Below are 19,135 nucleotides of genomic sequence, written 5' to 3' on the forward strand. Positions count from 1 at the left end.
ATGTTAAATACTTATGCAAGTATGAACTCTGTTGTGAAAGGACTGATCGTGCATGTTGATAGAAGTTGTCAAAAAAGTATTGGGGTTTTTCGATTGAAATTGAATTACTGTTAGGGCAAAGAAAGCTTCTGCGGTGATTTTTCGTTTCTGTATGTTGAAGGCCATTGCTTGTTAATATGTGAAAAGAGTAATTCTTGATCATTGTTTACAATTTTTTGTTTTTCTTTTTTTCAGATGGTTGATGTGTTTGTGGTGCCTGTATTCCACCATGGAGGTAATTTTGTGAGAGAAAGTAATGGCTCTCTGGTTTACAAAAATGGGAAGGTGGAGAAGTTTCCAGAAATGGACCTGGACTTCATTAATTTCGGAGACTTGATCACATTGTTCAAGGGGTTGGGGTACCAATCATACAAGACAGTTTATTGGTATGATCCAAGGAGTCCTGATATTGAGTCTGGGCTGCATATTTTGACAGGAGATGCAGGGATTAACGCAATGCGAGAGAACAAAATGAAGAATACAGAGACGGATGAGTTTTACCTATACTTTGACCACCCTGTTGATGAACCTGAGATTGTGGAGGATGCTGGAAAGCAAACTAACACTCCTGATGATGGAGAGATTTTGGTGGATGATCAGAGTTCGTCATCTGATGATGGGTACGAGAGTACGGAGGATGAGCCCTACAAACCTCCACCTCCCGGATTTGAAAGTAATAGTGATGATGATACCAGTGCTGATGAGAAAGGTAGCAAAAGGCAGAGAGTAATGAAGGGAAAGAAAAAAGTTGTGTCTCCAAAGAAGACAACTGCAAATAAGACAGGTGCTAAAAGAAACAGGAAGACGTGGAAGAAGATGGGACAAAGTAGTGGACCCAATGAGCAGCAGACCAGAAATAATGTTGGGTCTGATCCTAATGTGCAGCCCAACAGAGGCCCAGAACCAAACAGGGACCAACATTTTAGGTTCTATGTGAGCCTGATCCAAGATGATGATGATGACCCGGTATATGATTATGAATCTGAGAATTTACATACACCTATTTCATCAGATGATGAATCTAACAAGCATAAATTCCCTGAGTTTGATGATGATTATGAGCATGGAGAGGGGAGATTTGAGTTAGGGACTAGGTTTGCCACCATAGAGCGATTTAAGGAAGTTGTAAAAGACTCATTCATTGCTGAGGGTAGGGAGCTTAGGTGGATTAAGAATGACAAAGAGAGAGTGAGGGTGGGATGCATGGATGATGAGTGTCCGTGGTTGGTTCATTTATCATACAATAAATCTCTGCAATGCTACCAGGTGAAGACTTACAAAAATGACCATACATGTGCAAGGGACATGGGAAGTAATGCGGCTGATCAACATTGGATTAGCTTGAAGGTTGAGAAGAGAATGAGTACACAGCCTCATATGAGGACAAGTGAGGCTATTGACTTTCTCAGAGAAGAATTCTCACTCACTGCACATCCAAAAATGGTTTACAGAGCAGTTAGAGAGGCAAGAGAGAGAATCATGGGTAATGAGAGGGAGCAGTATAGTAATGTTAGAGATTACTTGTTTGAGATATTAAGAAGCAATCCAGGGTCTAGGGCAGAGTTGTGTGTCACTCCTATACCTCAATCCCCCCCTGTTTTTGATAAGCTTTATATATGCTTAGAAGCATGCAAACAGGGGTTCAAGAGTGGGTGTAGGCCATTGATACATCTTGATGGCTGTTTTCTGAAGACTTATTACGGTGGACAACTCCTCACAGCAGTGGCTCAGGATGCAAATAACCAATTTTACGTGGTTGCCTACGGAGTAGCTAGGTCTGAAACTAAGGAGTCCTGGAAGTGGTTTTTGACTCTGCTCCAAGAGGATTTGGGGGATGTGCAGACTCATGGTTGGAACTTTATGTCCGACCAACAAAAGGTAAACTTGATAATTACTTTATGTCTTGCCATAGTGTTATGTAATTCTTTAATGATGAGTGTTATTGAATACTAGGTTATTTCTTAGTAGCTGGATACAACTATTGCTTTACTTAATATAATTAGTGCTGTTTAGCTTAGTATGAATGTACAACTACTGCATAACTTGAAATAAATTAGTGCTGTTTTACTTGCTATGTATGTACTACTGCTGCATAAGTAAAAAAAATTATAGAGATATCAGTTAAAGTTATAATTAAAGAAAGTTACTGCTGCATAACTTGATATGAATTAGTGCTGTTTTACTTGCTATGTATGTACTACTGCTGCATAAGTATAAAAATTTAATGAGATATCAATTAAAGTTATAATTAAAGAAAGTTACTGCTGCATAACTTGATATGAATTAGTGCTGTTTTACTTGCTATGTATGTACTACTGCTGCATAAGTATTCAATATTTATAGAGATATGAGTTAAAGTTATAATCAAAGGAAGTTACTGCTGCATAAGTATAAAAATTTATAGAGATATAAGTTAAAATTATAATCATAGGAAGTTACTGCTGCATAACTTGTTATAACTTGTAAGAATGTACTTACTATGAATGTACTACTACTGCTGCATAACTTGTTATACTCATAATGAAGATTATTAAGATAAGAGTTAATGTTATAATCAAAGCAAGTTAATTAGTTAGTTACCAATCGTGATATGCTATATATGTTGACTTCTTGATGATATAATCAAAGCAAGTTAATTAGTTAATGTTATAATCAAAGCAAGTTAATTAGTTAGTTTCCATTATAACTCTGCTGCACATACTATATATATATAGCAGCATGTACTTCTAATCATGTAACTTCTACAATAATTTAATCCATGTAATCTTTATTAATATATTCCTTTCTTTTACAAACTCTCTGAACTCGTATCAAATAAAATTGTATCGATTATTTTAGATATTTATGAAAATTTTTAATTAATTATATATTATAATTAAAAACTATCTAAATAACAATTAGGTTTCATAAAAATTCAATTTTTAATATTATGTTATTGGGTAGCAAATGTATCATGACTGTTGTGTTACTTTATATGATTGTGCAACTGCTATGTAGGGATTGTTACCTGCATTGAAGTCAGTTATGCCAAATGCCCATCACCGAAACTGTGTGATGCACATTTGGAAAAATTTTATTATCAACCGTTTTAAGGACCTCTATATTCGGGAGGTGGTTTGGGATTGTGCTAAATGCACCACCATACCAGAATTTAAGGAGCAAATGGAAAAACTCAAGCGAATTAACCAGGGTGCATGGGAGTATCTATCGAAATTTGAGCCAGCAACTTGGGTGAAGGCCTATTTCTCACATGGACCAAAAGTGGACAACCTCACAAATAACATGTGTGAGGTGTTCAACGCGAAGATAGTAAACTATAGAATCAAGCCTATTCTCACAATGTGTGAAGAAATTAGGTGCTATCTGATGAGGAGGATGGTCAAACATAAGCAGTAACTAGAAAATTATTCTGGAAAGCTCGCACCTGTTCAGCAGAAAAGGCTGGATCGTCTTATAAGGCCCAGCAACAAGTGGCTTGCAGAGTGGACAGGTGACGAGGAACGTAAGAGATTTGAAGTGAGTCGTAAGAATACAAAGGTAGATGTGGATCTCATCAAGCAAACTTGCTCATGCAACAAGTGGCAGCTGACTGGTTAGTTCTAATTATATGTTAAATCTGTTCTGAATTATATGGTTTACTGTTCTAAATTATCTGGTTTATTGCTAACTAGTGCATGATATTGGTCTGTTTTAGGCATGCCCTGTATCCATGCAGTAGCAGCAATCAGGAAAAGACATGATCAACCAGAAGAATATGTTCATCCATGGTTATGCATGGAGTCAATCCATAAGACATATTCACATTCTATTCAACCGGTGCCTAGTCAGGAATTTTGGATACGGAGTGAGTATTCAAGACCAGATCCTCCCATCATAAAGAGACCAATAGGCAGACCAAAGGTACACAACAGACAAAAGGATCCGGCTGAACCAATGATGCAGCAAGGTGCCAAGCTGAAGAGATCCTTTAAGGTAACTTGCAGTAAATGTGGCTCAGAGGGACATAATTACAAGACATGCAAGGGTGCTCCATCTAACCCCAACTGGAAACCTAAGACGAAGAAGTCCAAGAAAGGTGGGACAAGTCAGTCACTAGTTGTCCTTCCACTATCACAGTCAGCACCAAAAGATGATGTTAGTATTTTATTTATTCTTAGTAATCTGGATATTTGGTGTATATATATGTTTAGTTCAATATTTAAGGATTTATATAGTAATGATCAACATTGGTCAACTTAATTGGACAGGATGCTCCTAACACCCAAAGTGATCCATCTAGCTAGGCTCCAGATGTAAGTTTTATATATTATTGTGAAATGTTGACCCTTTAAACTGTTATTTATCCTAAGTCTCATGAATACCGTCTTATGTATCACAAACAGGTTCCAAGTGCTGTGGCAGCAACACCAAACCCTGTAACACCAGCTCTCGTGGCAGACCAACTCACAATCAGAGGTACACCATTTAGGCCTCCACTTCAAGTTCCATCCACAGCTCACCAAACAGTTCAACCAAAAACTTCAAAAATCAGACCCAAACAGAAGATATTCAGGCCACCTGTCCCACTTTGCCCCAGTTCACTCCCACCTCCAAGTCAGCCTGCACCACCACAGCTTCAACCACAAGGTGCTCCACATGGCCCACAACCATCTCAAGTCAGGCCAGGACCGAGTACAGCAGCTTCCAAGGAGACATTGGCAGCAGCAAGCACAGCAACAACAAGACTGTTCAAATTCATTCCTAATCCACCATCCATCAATCCAAAGACATGAAGAAATATGACACCTTGGACATCCCACTATGCCTTGTAATAGCATTTAGGAAACTTGACTGTGAGAACAATGTTTTTTTGGGAGAATTGGTTTTTTTTTTTTGGAGAAGCTCTTAGGATTTTATAAACTGTTGCAAACTTGTTAGGTGTTTGAGGCTTACTTTTGTGATGTTAAGCTTCATAATACTATACACTTGAACAGATTTGCTCTTTTTGGGCAGCTTTTAAAAAATTTAACTGTCGCAAAGATGTTTACATAACTTTCATGTATACAACTTTCATCCCTACTTTCCTCAATCATTTAATGCTTCTTTGGATATTGACAACATATTTTCAACAACCTACGAATATCATAACTTTAATTGCATTTAGATAGATAATATGATACATAAATTGCCTAAACAGCATGTTTCAATACACAACAAAAACCAGGATCAACACATTTTCCTACTCTACTTTCTAAAATTCATTGCTCAGTCACTAAATACATAAAAAGCAGCCACAACTGCACATACAATTATAACAACACAACAAGCTAACAAATTTTTTTTCTTCTCTAACACAGTAACCTTCTCCTCCAGTACAGCCATCCTATGACGAAATCCCTCTTCCTCTTCAACAACTTCTGCCTCTTTCTCAATCAGAGGTCTTTTATCAAAGATGCAACCACTGCTTCCAATTCTAACAAGATGCTCATCGACCCAAAGAAAAAACTTGCAATGCAGTTGGTTTCCCTGTCAAAATTCCCAAAATAATGTAATATATCAAACCATTCAAACAGAACAAAATTCCCAGGTTTTTTTATCTTACCTTATAGAATGGGCAACCCAAAAAGACTCTGTTTGGGTTGCTAATCGTCTTCGACATATACATTATCGCATAAACTCCACAGAAGCATCTCGGGGCGACATCGTCCTTCAGGTCTCCGTCGTGCACAACACAAGGGTCTGAGCTTGAAGCATAATTTTCTTCTCTTACTCCTCTGCGGCTTCTTCTCGACATTGCTGATGCTCCATTAGCAGCCATGGTTGATGCAGATTGAGCTCCTCACACTGGCCTCCAGAAAGAACGCAATCAATTTAAGGATTAGGGATGAAATCAAAACGACGTAGTTTAGTGGTGCAGGGACTTATTTGTCCAATTTTATAATGTAGCTTTCCAGTTAGCAGTCCAGGTGTCAACCAGTCATGCCACGTCATCCGCACGAGAGCCACATCAGACTTCTCCGGCGAGTCTGGCAGAGGCAATTCGACGGAGGGACTCATCCGTCCAAGATTTGTGAAGGTCAGGGATTTAAAAGTATTTTCAAATGCTCAGGGACGAAAATGTCCGCGGGACAAAAGGTCAGGGACATATTTGTCCTTTTCTCTTTTTAGTTTTTTACCAATAACTGAGATTCCAGCTTGAAAATGGTGGAGACTCATTCAAACAATTACAAGCCTGCGGAGTAGAAAAAACTAAATCGGAATCAAAAACTAAAAGGAAACTGTCAACCTTCTCTTTCCGCATCAAAACTTCATTTCACCTGGTCAACTCTGCAGAACACAAGAACACATTTCCAAATCAACCAACCCCAACCCAGCTCTTCGTTTTTCTTTTCTCTGTGTCTCTCTCTGGATGGAACCCAGATATGGGTTTGCATCTGTGCTCTTGCAGTTGTTGCTGCTGGGTTGCGTTCTTTACGGCGCGGAATCTCAGTGCAGCAAGGGCTGTCCACTAGCTCTAGCTTCCTACTACATGTGGACAGGCTCCAACTTGACGTACGTTTCACAGATCATGAAATCCAACGTCCTCTCGGACCCAAACGGCATAGTCAACTACAACAAAGACACGATTCCCAACAAGGACAGTGTCCAAGCCTTCATAAGAGTCAACGTTCCGTTCCCATGCGACTGCATCAACGGCGAGTTTCTAGGGCACACTTTCAAGTACGATATCCAGAGCGGGGACACGTACGAGCATGTGGCGACTAACAATTACGCCAATTTGACGAACGTGAATTGGCTGAGGAAGTTCAACACTTATCCTCCTAACAACATCCCTAACACTGGAACCCTTAACGTTACCGTTAACTGCTCCTGTGGGAACAGACAAGTGGCGAATTATGGTTTGTTCATCACGTATCCACTTAGGCCTGGGGACACCTTACAGGCTGTGGCGAAGAATCAGAGTGTTGACGCTTTCTTGCTTCAGAAGTACAATCCCTCTGTCAATTTCAACCAAGGCTCTGGCCTTGTTTATATTCCAGGCAAAGGTAACCCTTTCTCAAATACCCTTTTTTGCTTCTCTTTGGTGCTCTTGGTTTGTTTTTGTTGACACAATACTAAATATTTTTGGTTGCGGTGAGACAAAGATAGGAGAGACTATATTTACATGAATTTACTAATTAAGTAGCTTACTCCGTACCAATTCATCTACGTACCGGAACGTCACATGTATATTTTTCACATAAAATGGTGAAAATTCAGGTACTATTAACTTCTAACTTCACGAGAAGTTGATAGCTCGAAAGCAGTTAAATAATTTGAATGATTTGACTAAATTTTTATCTAATAGCTCTCAGTTATCAATTTCACATGAAGTTGATTGCACCTGAATTTCCACCATATTTTATATATGGTGTACTGCGAACTGTGAACCCATTACTGTACTGGAAACGTATTGCATTTTATGTAACTATGGGAGAGACATGGTCATAGTTTCGTGAATTTACCAAGGTTTTTTCGCTTACCGGGACCCATGGATCCCTAACTGAATTGCCTATGGGATTACCATTAATGATGGTGACAGTACTGGTCCCAGACTTAGAGGAAAATTAATAAACATAAAAGGCGAACCCGCAGCTATGGATGTTTGGATTTTGGAAGTGGTAAAACAAAGAAGCAAGTCCATAAGAGATTAAAGAAAGAAGTGAAGAGAGGAAAAGTTAGAAGGGTGGATCCAAACTAAGAGAAGTGAATAAAATAGGTTTTTTGCTTCTCTTTTTTTCTTTTGTTAAGAAGGTACCAATTATTATACTAGAACGTACCGTGTACATATTGCATTGTAAGTTATTAAATACATTATCATAAGAAAGGACACTAGTGTTCATTTTCTACCGTGTCTCAATTTCGGTCTCTTGTCCCACCCTATCCGCTATTCTAAAAGCTGCTTTTATTTTGTAATTGTGTGTTAACTTTTCATGTGGGTTAGGAGATGCCAGCCTTCACTTTTCAGCATTGTTTTGCAACAATTATTACGTCGAACTTGATTGGATGCCCCGATCATTTAATTATAAGCTCTCCTTGAGTTGTGAATAAAAATAATGCCAAAAGAGGGGACAACAGTGCCTATTAGTTTACCGTTAATATTTGACAATAGTAGAATGACTCGAGCCTAATATTAATTCAACAATGATTTTGGAATTGTTATTTTTTCCTTTTTCTTATGTCCATATAAGATCAGAATCAAGCACATTTGATAGTTTCCATAGTTACATTCTTGAAGCACAAGCACATTTGATGCTAGCAAACATCATTTTTATTTATCTGAATCTGGCTGTTACAGAGCATTTTCCTAGGTACTTCAGTTTCTATTCAAATGTCTTACTTCTTTGTGTCATTTTACAGATCAAAATGGTAGCTTTGTGTTTTTGTCATCCAGGTAAACTGTTACAGCACTTGTTATGCAATCTGCATGTAGTTGCTTTACCTTTCATTTGACTAAAATGACTGAATATCATTTTATTTTCTTCTGCAGTTCTGGAGGTCTGACTTTCTTTCTTCTTGGAAAGTTGTTTTTGTGAGGATGATTGTCACTTCATATGATATTAATATAAGCTGCTGGTAATGCTACTTTAAGCTCATAATTTGATACTATATAAGCAGGTCTTGCTGCTGGGGCTATTGCCGGCATAGTCGTTGGTATAGTAGCTGGTCTTCTATTAGTGGCTGTTGGTATATATTTCGGATATTTCAGGAAAAAAAAGATGCAGAGGGAAGAATTGCTTTCACAAGACTCCAAACCAATGTTCAGACAAGATGGTAAAGGTGTGTTTATCTCTACTTATATTCTGTCAAACACCTTCCTTCCACTAACATTAGATGCTGATGAATGATACAGTGCTGAAACGTATACTTGACTTGAAAAAAGTTAATCATTGAAACTAATAACTAAATAAACCTCATTCACATTTACTAAAATATATCTAACCAAAATAACCTCATTCATCCTTTAAATTGTAGCTCAGATATCCCTGATCTAAATGAAATCTAAAAAGTTGAAGGTGTAAACTATTTAAAGCTGTTATCATTGTCTTTTACATAGAATATGTTCTAGCTTAGTGTGTTAACTTTGTTACTAGAAAATTATTTGACACTAAACAAAAAATCTTAGGCAAAGAATCTAGATTTCAGATTCCATTTAATGTTATCTAATTATCTTTTACATACATTGAATGAGATGTGTGCTATTCTTGTTTGAATTGGTTTCGTTTTGAATCTGTTTAGATCAGCCTTGTTTTGATGGCCCTCCTACAGTTTATATTTTTTTTAATCTTGCTCTACCACATATAGCAATATGCCTTCCATTTGACATCATGAAGCCACATTTGCTAAGTCTCTATAAACGTTTCTGTAGGTGTCATCCCAACTTTCTATATTTGTTCCTGCTCTCATATTTTGTTGTAACTCAAATTATTTGCCACAACAATTATTTCTCTGCTAACCTTTTTGTGTTGCCCTTGTTGGTGTGAAAATTGTGTTTTGTATATTTCAGATAGTAGAACAGTGGCCAAATAAATAGTCCAGAGGGTACAGCTGTACATTACACTATTCATAGAATTAGGGAGGAAATATTCCTCATAAGATAGATAGCAGAGAATCTGCTTTCCTGCAATAGCAGCTAAACTAAATAGAAAATAATCTACACTAATTTGTACACTAATGTCAAGATATTTATCCTGAAAGTGAGGCTTCAATCTTCAAATAATTGCCCTAATAATCTTCAATGAAACATCAACAGTTGGAACCTTCTACAACATTCACTTCCTTTCCCTCATAACTAAAGTTTGTGATATGGTGCTTGTCTTTCTTAGATGAAACCTCGCGTAGTGCTGCTTATGAAGCTGCAGGGCCTGCTGGGCCTGGTACCATCACAGGCATAACAGTGGACAAATCAGTTGAGTTTTCATATGAAGAATTAGCAACTGCCACGAATAACTTCAATTTGGCTAATAAAATTGGTCAAGGTGGTTTTGGTGCTGTCTACTATGCAGAGTTGAGGGGAGAGGTTAGTATTCACATTCATCTTACCGAAGCAATTTTAAGAAAGTTTCAACCTGTTATTTACTGTTTTTATTTGCGGAGGTTGTCATATTTGATGAATGAAGGCTTTTGTCTTGGAGTGGTTGCTCCTTGCTAGTCAAAAGAAAATGGATGATAGAATTTACTATTAACTGATAGAAAGATTGATTTATGAAGAAGATAGATATCCTCGAATCATGGCAGAAAGTGGATGAAAAGATGTCGTGGTCTTATTGTAACTTGCAAACCAGTTCTTGTGAAGTAACGTTGGGATAAATCAAGAGTTGTAACTTAATTAAACATTGGTTCCTAGTGCCTTTTTAAAAGGAAGTAATTCTTAATTAGTGCAGGACCTTATTTCCTAGAGCTAGTTATTGAATTAATTAAATTAAAGGATGTATCATGAGTCTAGAAATTCATAATCATGCATCATGACTATAAATTCTGTATCAATGCCTTACAATGCTTGGTAATGTTTTACAAGGATCAAAGTATTTTTGGTTCTTAAGAACCATTCCCTAGTGTTCTTTATAGAATCCTTATTCTCATTATAACAGCCAATATTCTGTGCCTGCAGAAAGCTGCAATCAAGAAGATGGATATGCAAGCATCAAAAGAATTTCTTGCAGAATTGAAAGTCCTGACACGTGTTCATCATCTAAACCTGGTATTAAATGCTTCAAAATTTTATTGTGTTTCTGAATTGTGTACATGCAGGTGACATCAGAATAGTTTTAATAATGTCAGTGATGAGATCTAGTAATATCTTTGGCATAGACTTTTTGCCTCTAGAATATGTGTTTAGTAATTAGATTAGAGCACCATCCATAATTGTTATATTATACAAGTAACTAACTGAATATTGTTACTGGTGAATGCTATCTATTGCGTCAAAATTTGCCGATGTAGCACGTTAAATGACTCCACACTGACCACAACACACATCTGACAATCATAATTGACTACTAATATGACAAGTTTATGAAATTAGATCAAATCAATCCTGAATTGGGGGACCTTGAGGCATTGAAATTCCACAATTTGGAATTGATTTGATCTAATTTCATAAACTTATCATGTTAGCAGCTATTAAAATTTTTAGGTGTGCACTATGATGTCATTTAACGTGTCATATAAGCAAATTCTGACGCTCTCAACAACGGAAGTGATGGAAGGACTAATATGACCAACTTAAAATCTTTGAAAGACGAACTTGATTAAAAAAAACTTTCAGGGACCAATTTGTAGACCGAGTGATCTTTTAGGGATGAATTTGACCATTTACTCTTTTTTGTTTCTGTTTCTTATTGAAACCATCGAAGGGGAGCCTTGGAGCAACGGTTGAGTTGTCTCCGTGTGACGTCAAGGTCAAGGGTTCAAGCCATAGAAACAGCAATTGATATAATTATCAAGTTAGGCTGTATACAAATCACCCTTTGGGTGTGGCTCTTCCTCCAACCCTGCGTTAATGCGGGATACTTGTGCACCGGGCTGTCTTTATTTATTTTTTGTTATTGAAACTATCCCAAAAACTGATATGCCCCTTACACGGGAGTGCAAGTGAATTATGAAAGATACACGAAGTTTAAGATAGGAAGCATAGGGTGCAAGGAGAAAGGGGGATTCAGTCATAGGAGAGTTGGGAGCCTGCAGTCTGCATCTCTTTTTTCTTTCCTTTCATTAAGTATGCTTTTACCCTGGTAATTGGAGCTCTTCTCGGTTTCTTTAATAGTGACACATATCAGTACCTCTCAGAAGCTGTTTAATTTTCCATGCATGTTCAATTTACTTCCATTTCCAATTTTAATTCCTTATCTTTATTTAACACCAAAAGAAAAACAGAAGGATGATGGAATACAGCGTACTATGGTTTTATCTGTCTCCAACATCTGTTTTCTGGTGTCTACTCATCTTGTTCTGGTGGTTGGAAGCTCTCTGACCTTGTTTCCAGGATATCTGGGATGATATTGGTACTTGTTTTTAGGATTTTGGATCTTATGGACCCCTTTTGCCTATAAATCATGAAATGGTAACACAAATTTTGATTCTGTGTTTCCCTTGAAGTTGGCAATTGCATTTTCATGTTTTCTGCCTATTTTTTGTCATTCATATATTCTACTACATTTTAGCATTCCTGTCTGTCCTGCACTCTAGTTGGGTTTCTTTTCAGCAGTTCCAGTTCCCCAATTTGTTTGTGGTAGTTCCAATCTTTTCCAGTTTGTTGTCTTTGGCTTTCTTTTGAGGAATTCAGTTCCATTTGACCTTCCACTGGTTCGTTTGCTTTCCATTTCACCAACATTTAGGCATAAACTGCTCGCTTCTGTTTACAAAACCTTCTAAGTATATTGTTCTTAACATATGTTGTCGGGAGAACTTCTGTGACATCGTTTGTCACTCCTCTTTGATATTTAGTGTATGTAAGTCTGCACAAGGATTCAATGGAGATGTGTTTTGTATTATAAAGTCTCAACTCTTTTGGTGTGTGTCTCTGAAACTCTTCATTACCATCCAGGTGCGGCTGATTGGATATAGTATCGAGGGTTCGCTTTTCCTTGTCTATGAATACATTGAGAATGGAAACTTGAGTCAGCATCTCCGCGGTTCTGGTTAGATCAGCTCATGTGATTTTTATTTACAAATACTGTATTTCTAATTGTTGAGTTAATGCTGAAGCGATAATATTGCCAGGAAGAGAGCCACTGCCATGGGCTACCCGTGTTCAAATTGCGTTGGATTCTGCCAGAGGTCTTGAATATATTCATGAGCATACAGTGCCTGTATATATTCATCGTGACATAAAGTCAGCAAATATATTAATAGATAAAAACTACCGCGGAAAGGTTCAATAAGTTTTCAGATCTTATCTTAATTTCTATTACTTGGATCCTCATCATAGATACTCATAAGATATTCATCTTTGTAGGTTGCCGATTTCGGATTGACTAAACTGACAGAAGTTGGAAGCTCATCACTTCCTACTGGTCGTCTTGTCGGAACTTTTGGATACATGCCTCCAGAGTATGATAACTTACGCTCTTTCAGTACGAGTGTTGTTAGTCATGCTAGATCTTTTAATCAAATCTGTTTGCCAAGTGCATTTATTTGAGGTTGAAATCATTGATTTCATTGGAATTCAGTTAAGTAATTACCACTGTTTTGTTTGAAGGTATGCTCAATATGGAGATGTATCACCCAAAGTAGATGTGTATGCTTTTGGAGTAGTTCTTTTTGAACTTATTTCAGCTAAGGAAGCTATCGTCAAGACAAGCGAATCTGTTGCTGACTCAAAGGGCCTTGTGGCTTTGGTGATCATAATTTCTTCACTCAAAAATTTTACAATTAAGGGGTGTGGTTAGAAGAATGTTTCATTCCTGGAAATTTTACACTAAAACCTTACATCGGAATGATTTTACAATTCCCACGAATTTGAAAATTTTCATGAACCACATGCCTTCTTAGTCATTTTCATTATTTTCTGCGATGAGTAGCATTTAACTGCCTAATCACAGTAAAATATATTAAATTCTTTTTATAATGCAGTTTGAAGGAGTTCTTAGTCAGCCTGATCCTACAGAAGATCTTTGTAAACTAGTGGATCCAAGGCTTGGGGAAAACTACCCTATTGATTCAGTTCGCAAAGTGAGCATATTTGTTTGATTCGACTGTTTGAGCATTTATTTATTTATTTATTTTGTAATGATTTCAAGTCCTCAATCTACCATGACTTATTTGGCTTCCAGATGGCGCATCTAGCGAAAGCTTGTACACAGGACAATCCCCAACTGCGTCCGAGTATGAGATCCATTGTCGTTGCCTTAATGACACTTTCTTCAACTACTGATGATTGGGATGTTGGCTCCTTCTATGAAAACCAAAATCTTGTGAATCTCATGTCCGGAAGATAGGATGATACGACACCTGAGTATTTGACCATGTAAACAATTTGGGTAAGTTCAGAATACACGGGAATTCTTGAAAGTTGAAACACATCAGTAAAACCTAGGAGGAATTTGTACATCTTAAAATTTTATTAGTCTGAACAAAGTAGAAACGGTGGTGAGGTTAACATTTTCATCATTAATTTCAAGCAATGTACATAGTACATAAGCCATTGAGATATGTTTGTTTATGCCCAGGTACATTCATCCCTTTTAAAGCTGTGTAATAAATCCAATTTGATCTCAAGATATTGTTGCCTCTTTGTTATCACAATCTTAGTAATGAGCAGATCAACAACTACCTATGTTGAACTTCAAAGGAATGATTTGTTAAAATCAAAATCTCATTAACATTTGTCCATAACATAGAATAAGATAGTAAAATGAACAATTGTCGATAACAACTCTCAACGCTGGATTGACTCGTTCATAGATTCTTTTTCCTTTTTGGTATACACAACTATAAGATTGATATTAAGTTATTAATCCCTGTAATATGATACATCAAAATTGTGAGAAAACTAAAGGAAAAAAAAGGTATAAAAAACATTAAATAATGATACAAACCTAGAAACTGAATAATTATGCGTCATTATGATCACAGGAATGTGAACTCATCACTGCTTTACGAGTTTTTTATGGAAAATTTGTTCCACTTCAATGCGAAGGGTTTCCACATCCATCACATAGTCTCTCTGATACTCGTCTGCCATCAAATCATGCAACGATTGCTTCATCCTATTCAGTGCATTTCCCAAAGCACAAAAATCTCTGAAAACGATAGCTTCGGTGATCCTTAGTTGCAGAAAACTTCTAATCGCTACAAGAGCCTGTTTAACACATGGCAGAAGCAATGCCACAAAGTCAAATCAAGAAAGCTCAACATGAACCCCAAAATGGGCTCCTTTTTTCAGACAAGATATTTAAAGAAGGTAAGCACAACCACCAAAGGTCAATCCATGGAAACCTAACGAAATAAGCATGTGACTAGACTAAGGCTTGGTTTGGTAAAGTTTTTCGAGAGGTGCTTGTGCTTGTGTTTGCAGCTTTTAAAAGCTAGGATGCTTTTGAAAGCATCTAAGGAAGAGCTTTTCAAAGTTAACTTGTGTTTATCAAAATTAAAAAGTCTTATATAACATCAATCATTAACTAATATCTAAATTTAATTCTTACATTAATGTCTATTATAGTATTTTTAAATTTTAAAAACTATTTTGTCAAAAGCACTTGTTGCTTGTGCTTATTAAAAGTCATTTTTAATTTAATTTATCAAACATAGATGCTACAACTTTTGAAAAGCTAGCTTTTATAAGGTCCGTTTGAAATTTTTTTTTTTACCAAACTAAGCCTAAATGACTAGTCCGGTATGAAATAATCTTAAAATGTTAAATGAAGGATTGCATTTTCCAATAGCATCATAGTCACGCAACACAAAAGCAGATTTCCAACAATTAAAAAGATAATATGAGATGCCATGTCAATAATCACCTTCTCCTGGAGATCAAGATCAGGTGATGCAGTTAAATCAACTACTGACTTCAACAGATCCCGATCATTGAAAAAAGGCGGGCCATCTCTGTCTACATTCTCTAGTTGATACGCTGCTAGATCAGCCAATAGGAGCACAGCCTTCTTCCGTAGTCTGATATCAAGATTAGCATTCCTCAAAATATCCTATAGATAAACCAGCCTCAGTTACCAAAACTGTAAACATCAACATCAAATTATCATATAAAATTTTTGCTTACGTGAAGCATCCAACCTCCAGCTTCGGCATAGAACTTCTCCTGACTTGCAGCATTATTCCGAATTAATGCTGAAACTGCATATAGTGCCTTATTGGCTTCTTCTACAGAATCAGATTTTACCATTTTCATCAGCTTAGAGAGTACTTGGAGTTCCAAGACCTAAGTTGACATTTGAGAATGTTAATTTATATTGCTTAGCTTCAATCATTCTCTAGAAACCAATGCACTTCCAAATACTGAATGCATCATCAGAGGAAAAGCATACCTGCTGCTGCACAATTGGGTTATTTTGACTAGCTTTCCCGAGGATCCATGCAGCAATTGTCCTTATGCCTGGATCAGAGTGATTAAGTTCCTGTGTAATCACGACAAGTCCCCCAAGTTTGTGCAAATCTGAGAGATGCATAAATCTCTATAAGAAATACACTACTTTTCTATAACAAAAGAAATATTATTAAACAAAAAAGAAATAATTTTGTATTGTGGCAATCTTTGAAGTTATGTCTAGGTTTCTTCTTTAGTGCTATAAGTGGTAGGCGAATATGCTAGTTTATATCCTTACCCATAATGGATTCACCTATAAGCAACATTACACAAATCAATTACATATAGAACAAAAAAATGAAGACTAGTGGAAAGAAAATCAGATGAAGATATGTTGTATTAAATGCATTGTCCAAAACAAAGGAAGATTGGAACCTATTATTTGTTTCCAACGCATTATATAACAGAGGGATCCACTAATGTCTCAAACTCCCACACTTATTTCCTTCATTTCTCCAAAAGTATTCAGTATTTGATTCTCTTTTCAATTGTTTTTGAAGTTCCTACTCCAATGGTTGTGAGTAATTCTCGAGGACTCTTAGAAAATAAAAACTCTCTCTCTCTCTCAAGGGGGAGTCAAGTTGAATTTCTAGAAACCTCAAGAGAGGTGATTGTAATTTGGCCTAAACGCAAACATAAAATAAAATTACTTTATTTATGACTATAATAGCAGCCAATTCTACCAGAATTGACATGAGTTATGGATATTGTTCTAGGAATAAACACTTCAAGCAGCAAAAATGGTTTTTCATTTTTCATTATCTAAGGTAGAGACACTAATGAACTTCCTTCTAAGATGCACACTGTATTCAATCTCACAATCTCTCACTCTCCTACATACAACTTTCTATATCCATTGTCTTTGTATTTGTATCTCTGAGACACTAACCACAGGGAAGTTAATGTAATTGGGGTACACCTCGGTTATGAAAACATAGACAATAACACAAAAGGTAGTATGCATGTTGTCCCTAACATTTAGGAAATTTTTCAAAAATACCCCTATCGTTTAACTTGATTTTATTTTGTCCTTAACATTTTCGATTTGTGTCAAAATTACACATGAATGTTAACTCCATCAAAAACATTAGGGACCTAATCGAAAACATCCATGGATAATTTTGACATAAATTGAAAACATTAGGGACAAAATTGAATGAATCGAATACGTTAAAAACAAAACTAAATCAAATTAAACATGTTAGAGAAAAAAAAAAAACATACTTTACCCTAACAGAAAATACCTACCGTTTGCATTATCTATTGGCTCCACGAGCTCTAAGAGCTCCTGTAATGCACGGTACCTATCTTCCAATGATGCTGACTTGTTATTCAAGTCACTTATAGCAATCTTCATTAGTTCCCCGTCCGAAGGCATCTTTGTTTTCTCCATAATCTCCTGTTTTAACAGCCAAAAAGTATGTATCACAATACAAAGAAACAACAAACACCAGATATCACAAAAATAAGTGCAATTAATGTTCGAATGGATTGACACATCAAACATCCCCAACCTTGATTTCCATTTGGCGTTTCTGGAGCTCGCTTGGTGAGAGCCGTTGCTGAGCTTGGGCAGATTCCTTTAATTTTTCGGGATCCGAATTACCTAATTTGCCAAATTAACAAAGAAAAATCGTTTACAGCATTAAACATTCACTTCCAACTTTTCATGTTGAGATTCTTTTCTAATTAAAAAAAAAAAAAACATTCAAATTGACCAAAAAGTTACTGAAAAGTGAAACATTGATGATTTTACATAAATATGAAAAGCAAAATAAAAAAATAAGTTGACATACTTATAGCCCAGTTTAACATGCTGTCCAGTGAAGAAAAGCCGCCGTCGGAGTTTTCAGGCGGAACTAAAACAGAATCCACCGCATCAGTGGGCAATAACAGGCCGCCGGAGCTGTTGTTGGTGTCTGCGCGGCACATCGCCACCGCCACGAAGAGGAGGAGAGTGAGGCATATTCGGTCCATTCGGAAAACGCGAAGAAACAACTAACAAGGCACTTCAGAGTTTTCCCCCCTCCTTCTGCTTGCTTCTTAATAAGCAGGAGTGCTGAACTAACTTCACACTTCAGAGAACCTCAAACTTTTCTTTTTAATTGACACGTCATGTAGATCAATCCCTACCATTCGTTCCAAGATCCAACGGCGAGATTTCGTAATGATGATGCGCGTTTGTGTAGTTTATTTTTAGGGTTTGCAGTGATTAAATTGGAAATTTATGGAGTTTGTTAGGTAGGGAATGGTTTTTTGTGAATAAAGTGCATAATGAGTTCTAAAATTGACCTAATAAAATAAAAATATATTATACTCCTAAATTACTCATTTAGATCTTAATATTAGTATAACTATTCACATATCTAGTGAATTGAATATTCAATATATTCGCCAAGAAGCAATAGCTCAAATGGCATAGTCTCTCCATACTCAATTAAGAGGTTGCAGGTTTGAGTTTTCATATCTTCGGTAAAAAAAAAAAATATCCAATATATTCATTATTCATATTAATTTAATATTTTCATTGTCTACTTATACTTTTCCTTAATTTATTGGATCATTAAATTGTATCGATTAATTTAGTCTCAGTAAATAAAAGGTGCTTTTTTTTCATATGGAAGTAAAAGTAGTGATATATCCTAATATTGTAATCTTTTATATTTTTTAAAAGTGTGAAAAGTGCGAATTCAAATTTTTTAATATTTTTTAACAGAAATTTTTTTGTCCAATTTCTATACTTCTCACAAATCGGACGGTCTGATTTATGTACCTGTCACAAATTAGACGGTCCAATTTTTATATTTTTCACAAATTAAATGATCTAATTTCTATTTCTCTAATTAAATAGTTCCACATTCAAAAATAACATTCTATCAGTCTACGTTTCAAAAAAATATCATTGCTGTTCCAATATCAAAAACAAAAAATATAAATAAAATATATAAAATAATTAAAAATTTAAAATTAAAATTTAAAATACATCTTTTCACTAATATTTTAAAATAATTTAAAATTTAAAGTGCTGTTCTT

The 19,135-nt window shown here is 36.1% G+C and overlaps 2 protein-coding genes across 4 annotated transcripts; one reads left to right on the forward strand and one right to left on the reverse strand.

The window, feature by feature from the left end:
• Positions 1-6,149: 6,149 nt before the first annotated feature.
• On the forward strand, positions 6,150-14,277 carry LOC112740893 (lysM domain receptor-like kinase 3). 2 transcript variants are annotated; one of them, XM_025789593.3, is made up of 12 exons: positions 6,150-7,064; positions 8,419-8,452; positions 8,549-8,556; positions 8,677-8,838; positions 9,885-10,078; positions 10,670-10,759; positions 12,605-12,698; positions 12,781-12,932; positions 13,016-13,110; positions 13,259-13,397; positions 13,633-13,731; positions 13,833-14,277. In XM_025789593.3, exons 1-12 carry the CDS (start codon positions 6,428-6,430, stop codon positions 13,995-13,997), a joined length of 1,869 nt encoding a protein of 622 aa, XP_025645378.1. In that variant the 5' UTR covers positions 6,150-6,427; the 3' UTR covers positions 13,998-14,277. The 2 variants fall into 2 exon arrangements, with proteins under 2 accessions (XP_025645378.1, XP_072069652.1); XM_072213551.1 differs by lacking the exon at positions 8,549-8,556.
• On the reverse strand, positions 13,561-18,300 carry LOC112740894 (hsp70 nucleotide exchange factor FES1). Of its 2 annotated transcripts, none has more exons than XM_072213552.1 (8): positions 17,899-18,300; positions 17,617-17,708; positions 17,351-17,501; positions 16,044-16,171; positions 15,779-15,937; positions 15,519-15,704; positions 14,598-14,860; positions 13,561-14,010 (listed from the first exon to the last, which is right to left on the reverse strand). In XM_072213552.1, exons 1-7 carry the CDS (start codon positions 18,077-18,079, stop codon positions 14,648-14,650), a joined length of 1,110 nt encoding a protein of 369 aa, XP_072069653.1. In that variant the 5' UTR covers positions 18,080-18,300; the 3' UTR covers positions 13,561-14,010; positions 14,598-14,647. The 2 variants fall into 2 exon arrangements, with proteins under 2 accessions (XP_072069653.1, XP_072069654.1); XM_072213553.1 differs by lacking the exon at positions 13,561-14,010 and adding an exon at positions 14,422-14,519.
• Positions 18,301-19,135: the final 835 nt, after the last annotated feature.

The sequence above is a fragment of the Arachis hypogaea genome, chromosome 14 (assembly GCF_003086295.3).
Source record: "Arachis hypogaea cultivar Tifrunner chromosome 14, arahy.Tifrunner.gnm2.J5K5, whole genome shotgun sequence".
Taxonomy (NCBI): domain Eukaryota; kingdom Viridiplantae; phylum Streptophyta; class Magnoliopsida; order Fabales; family Fabaceae; genus Arachis; species Arachis hypogaea.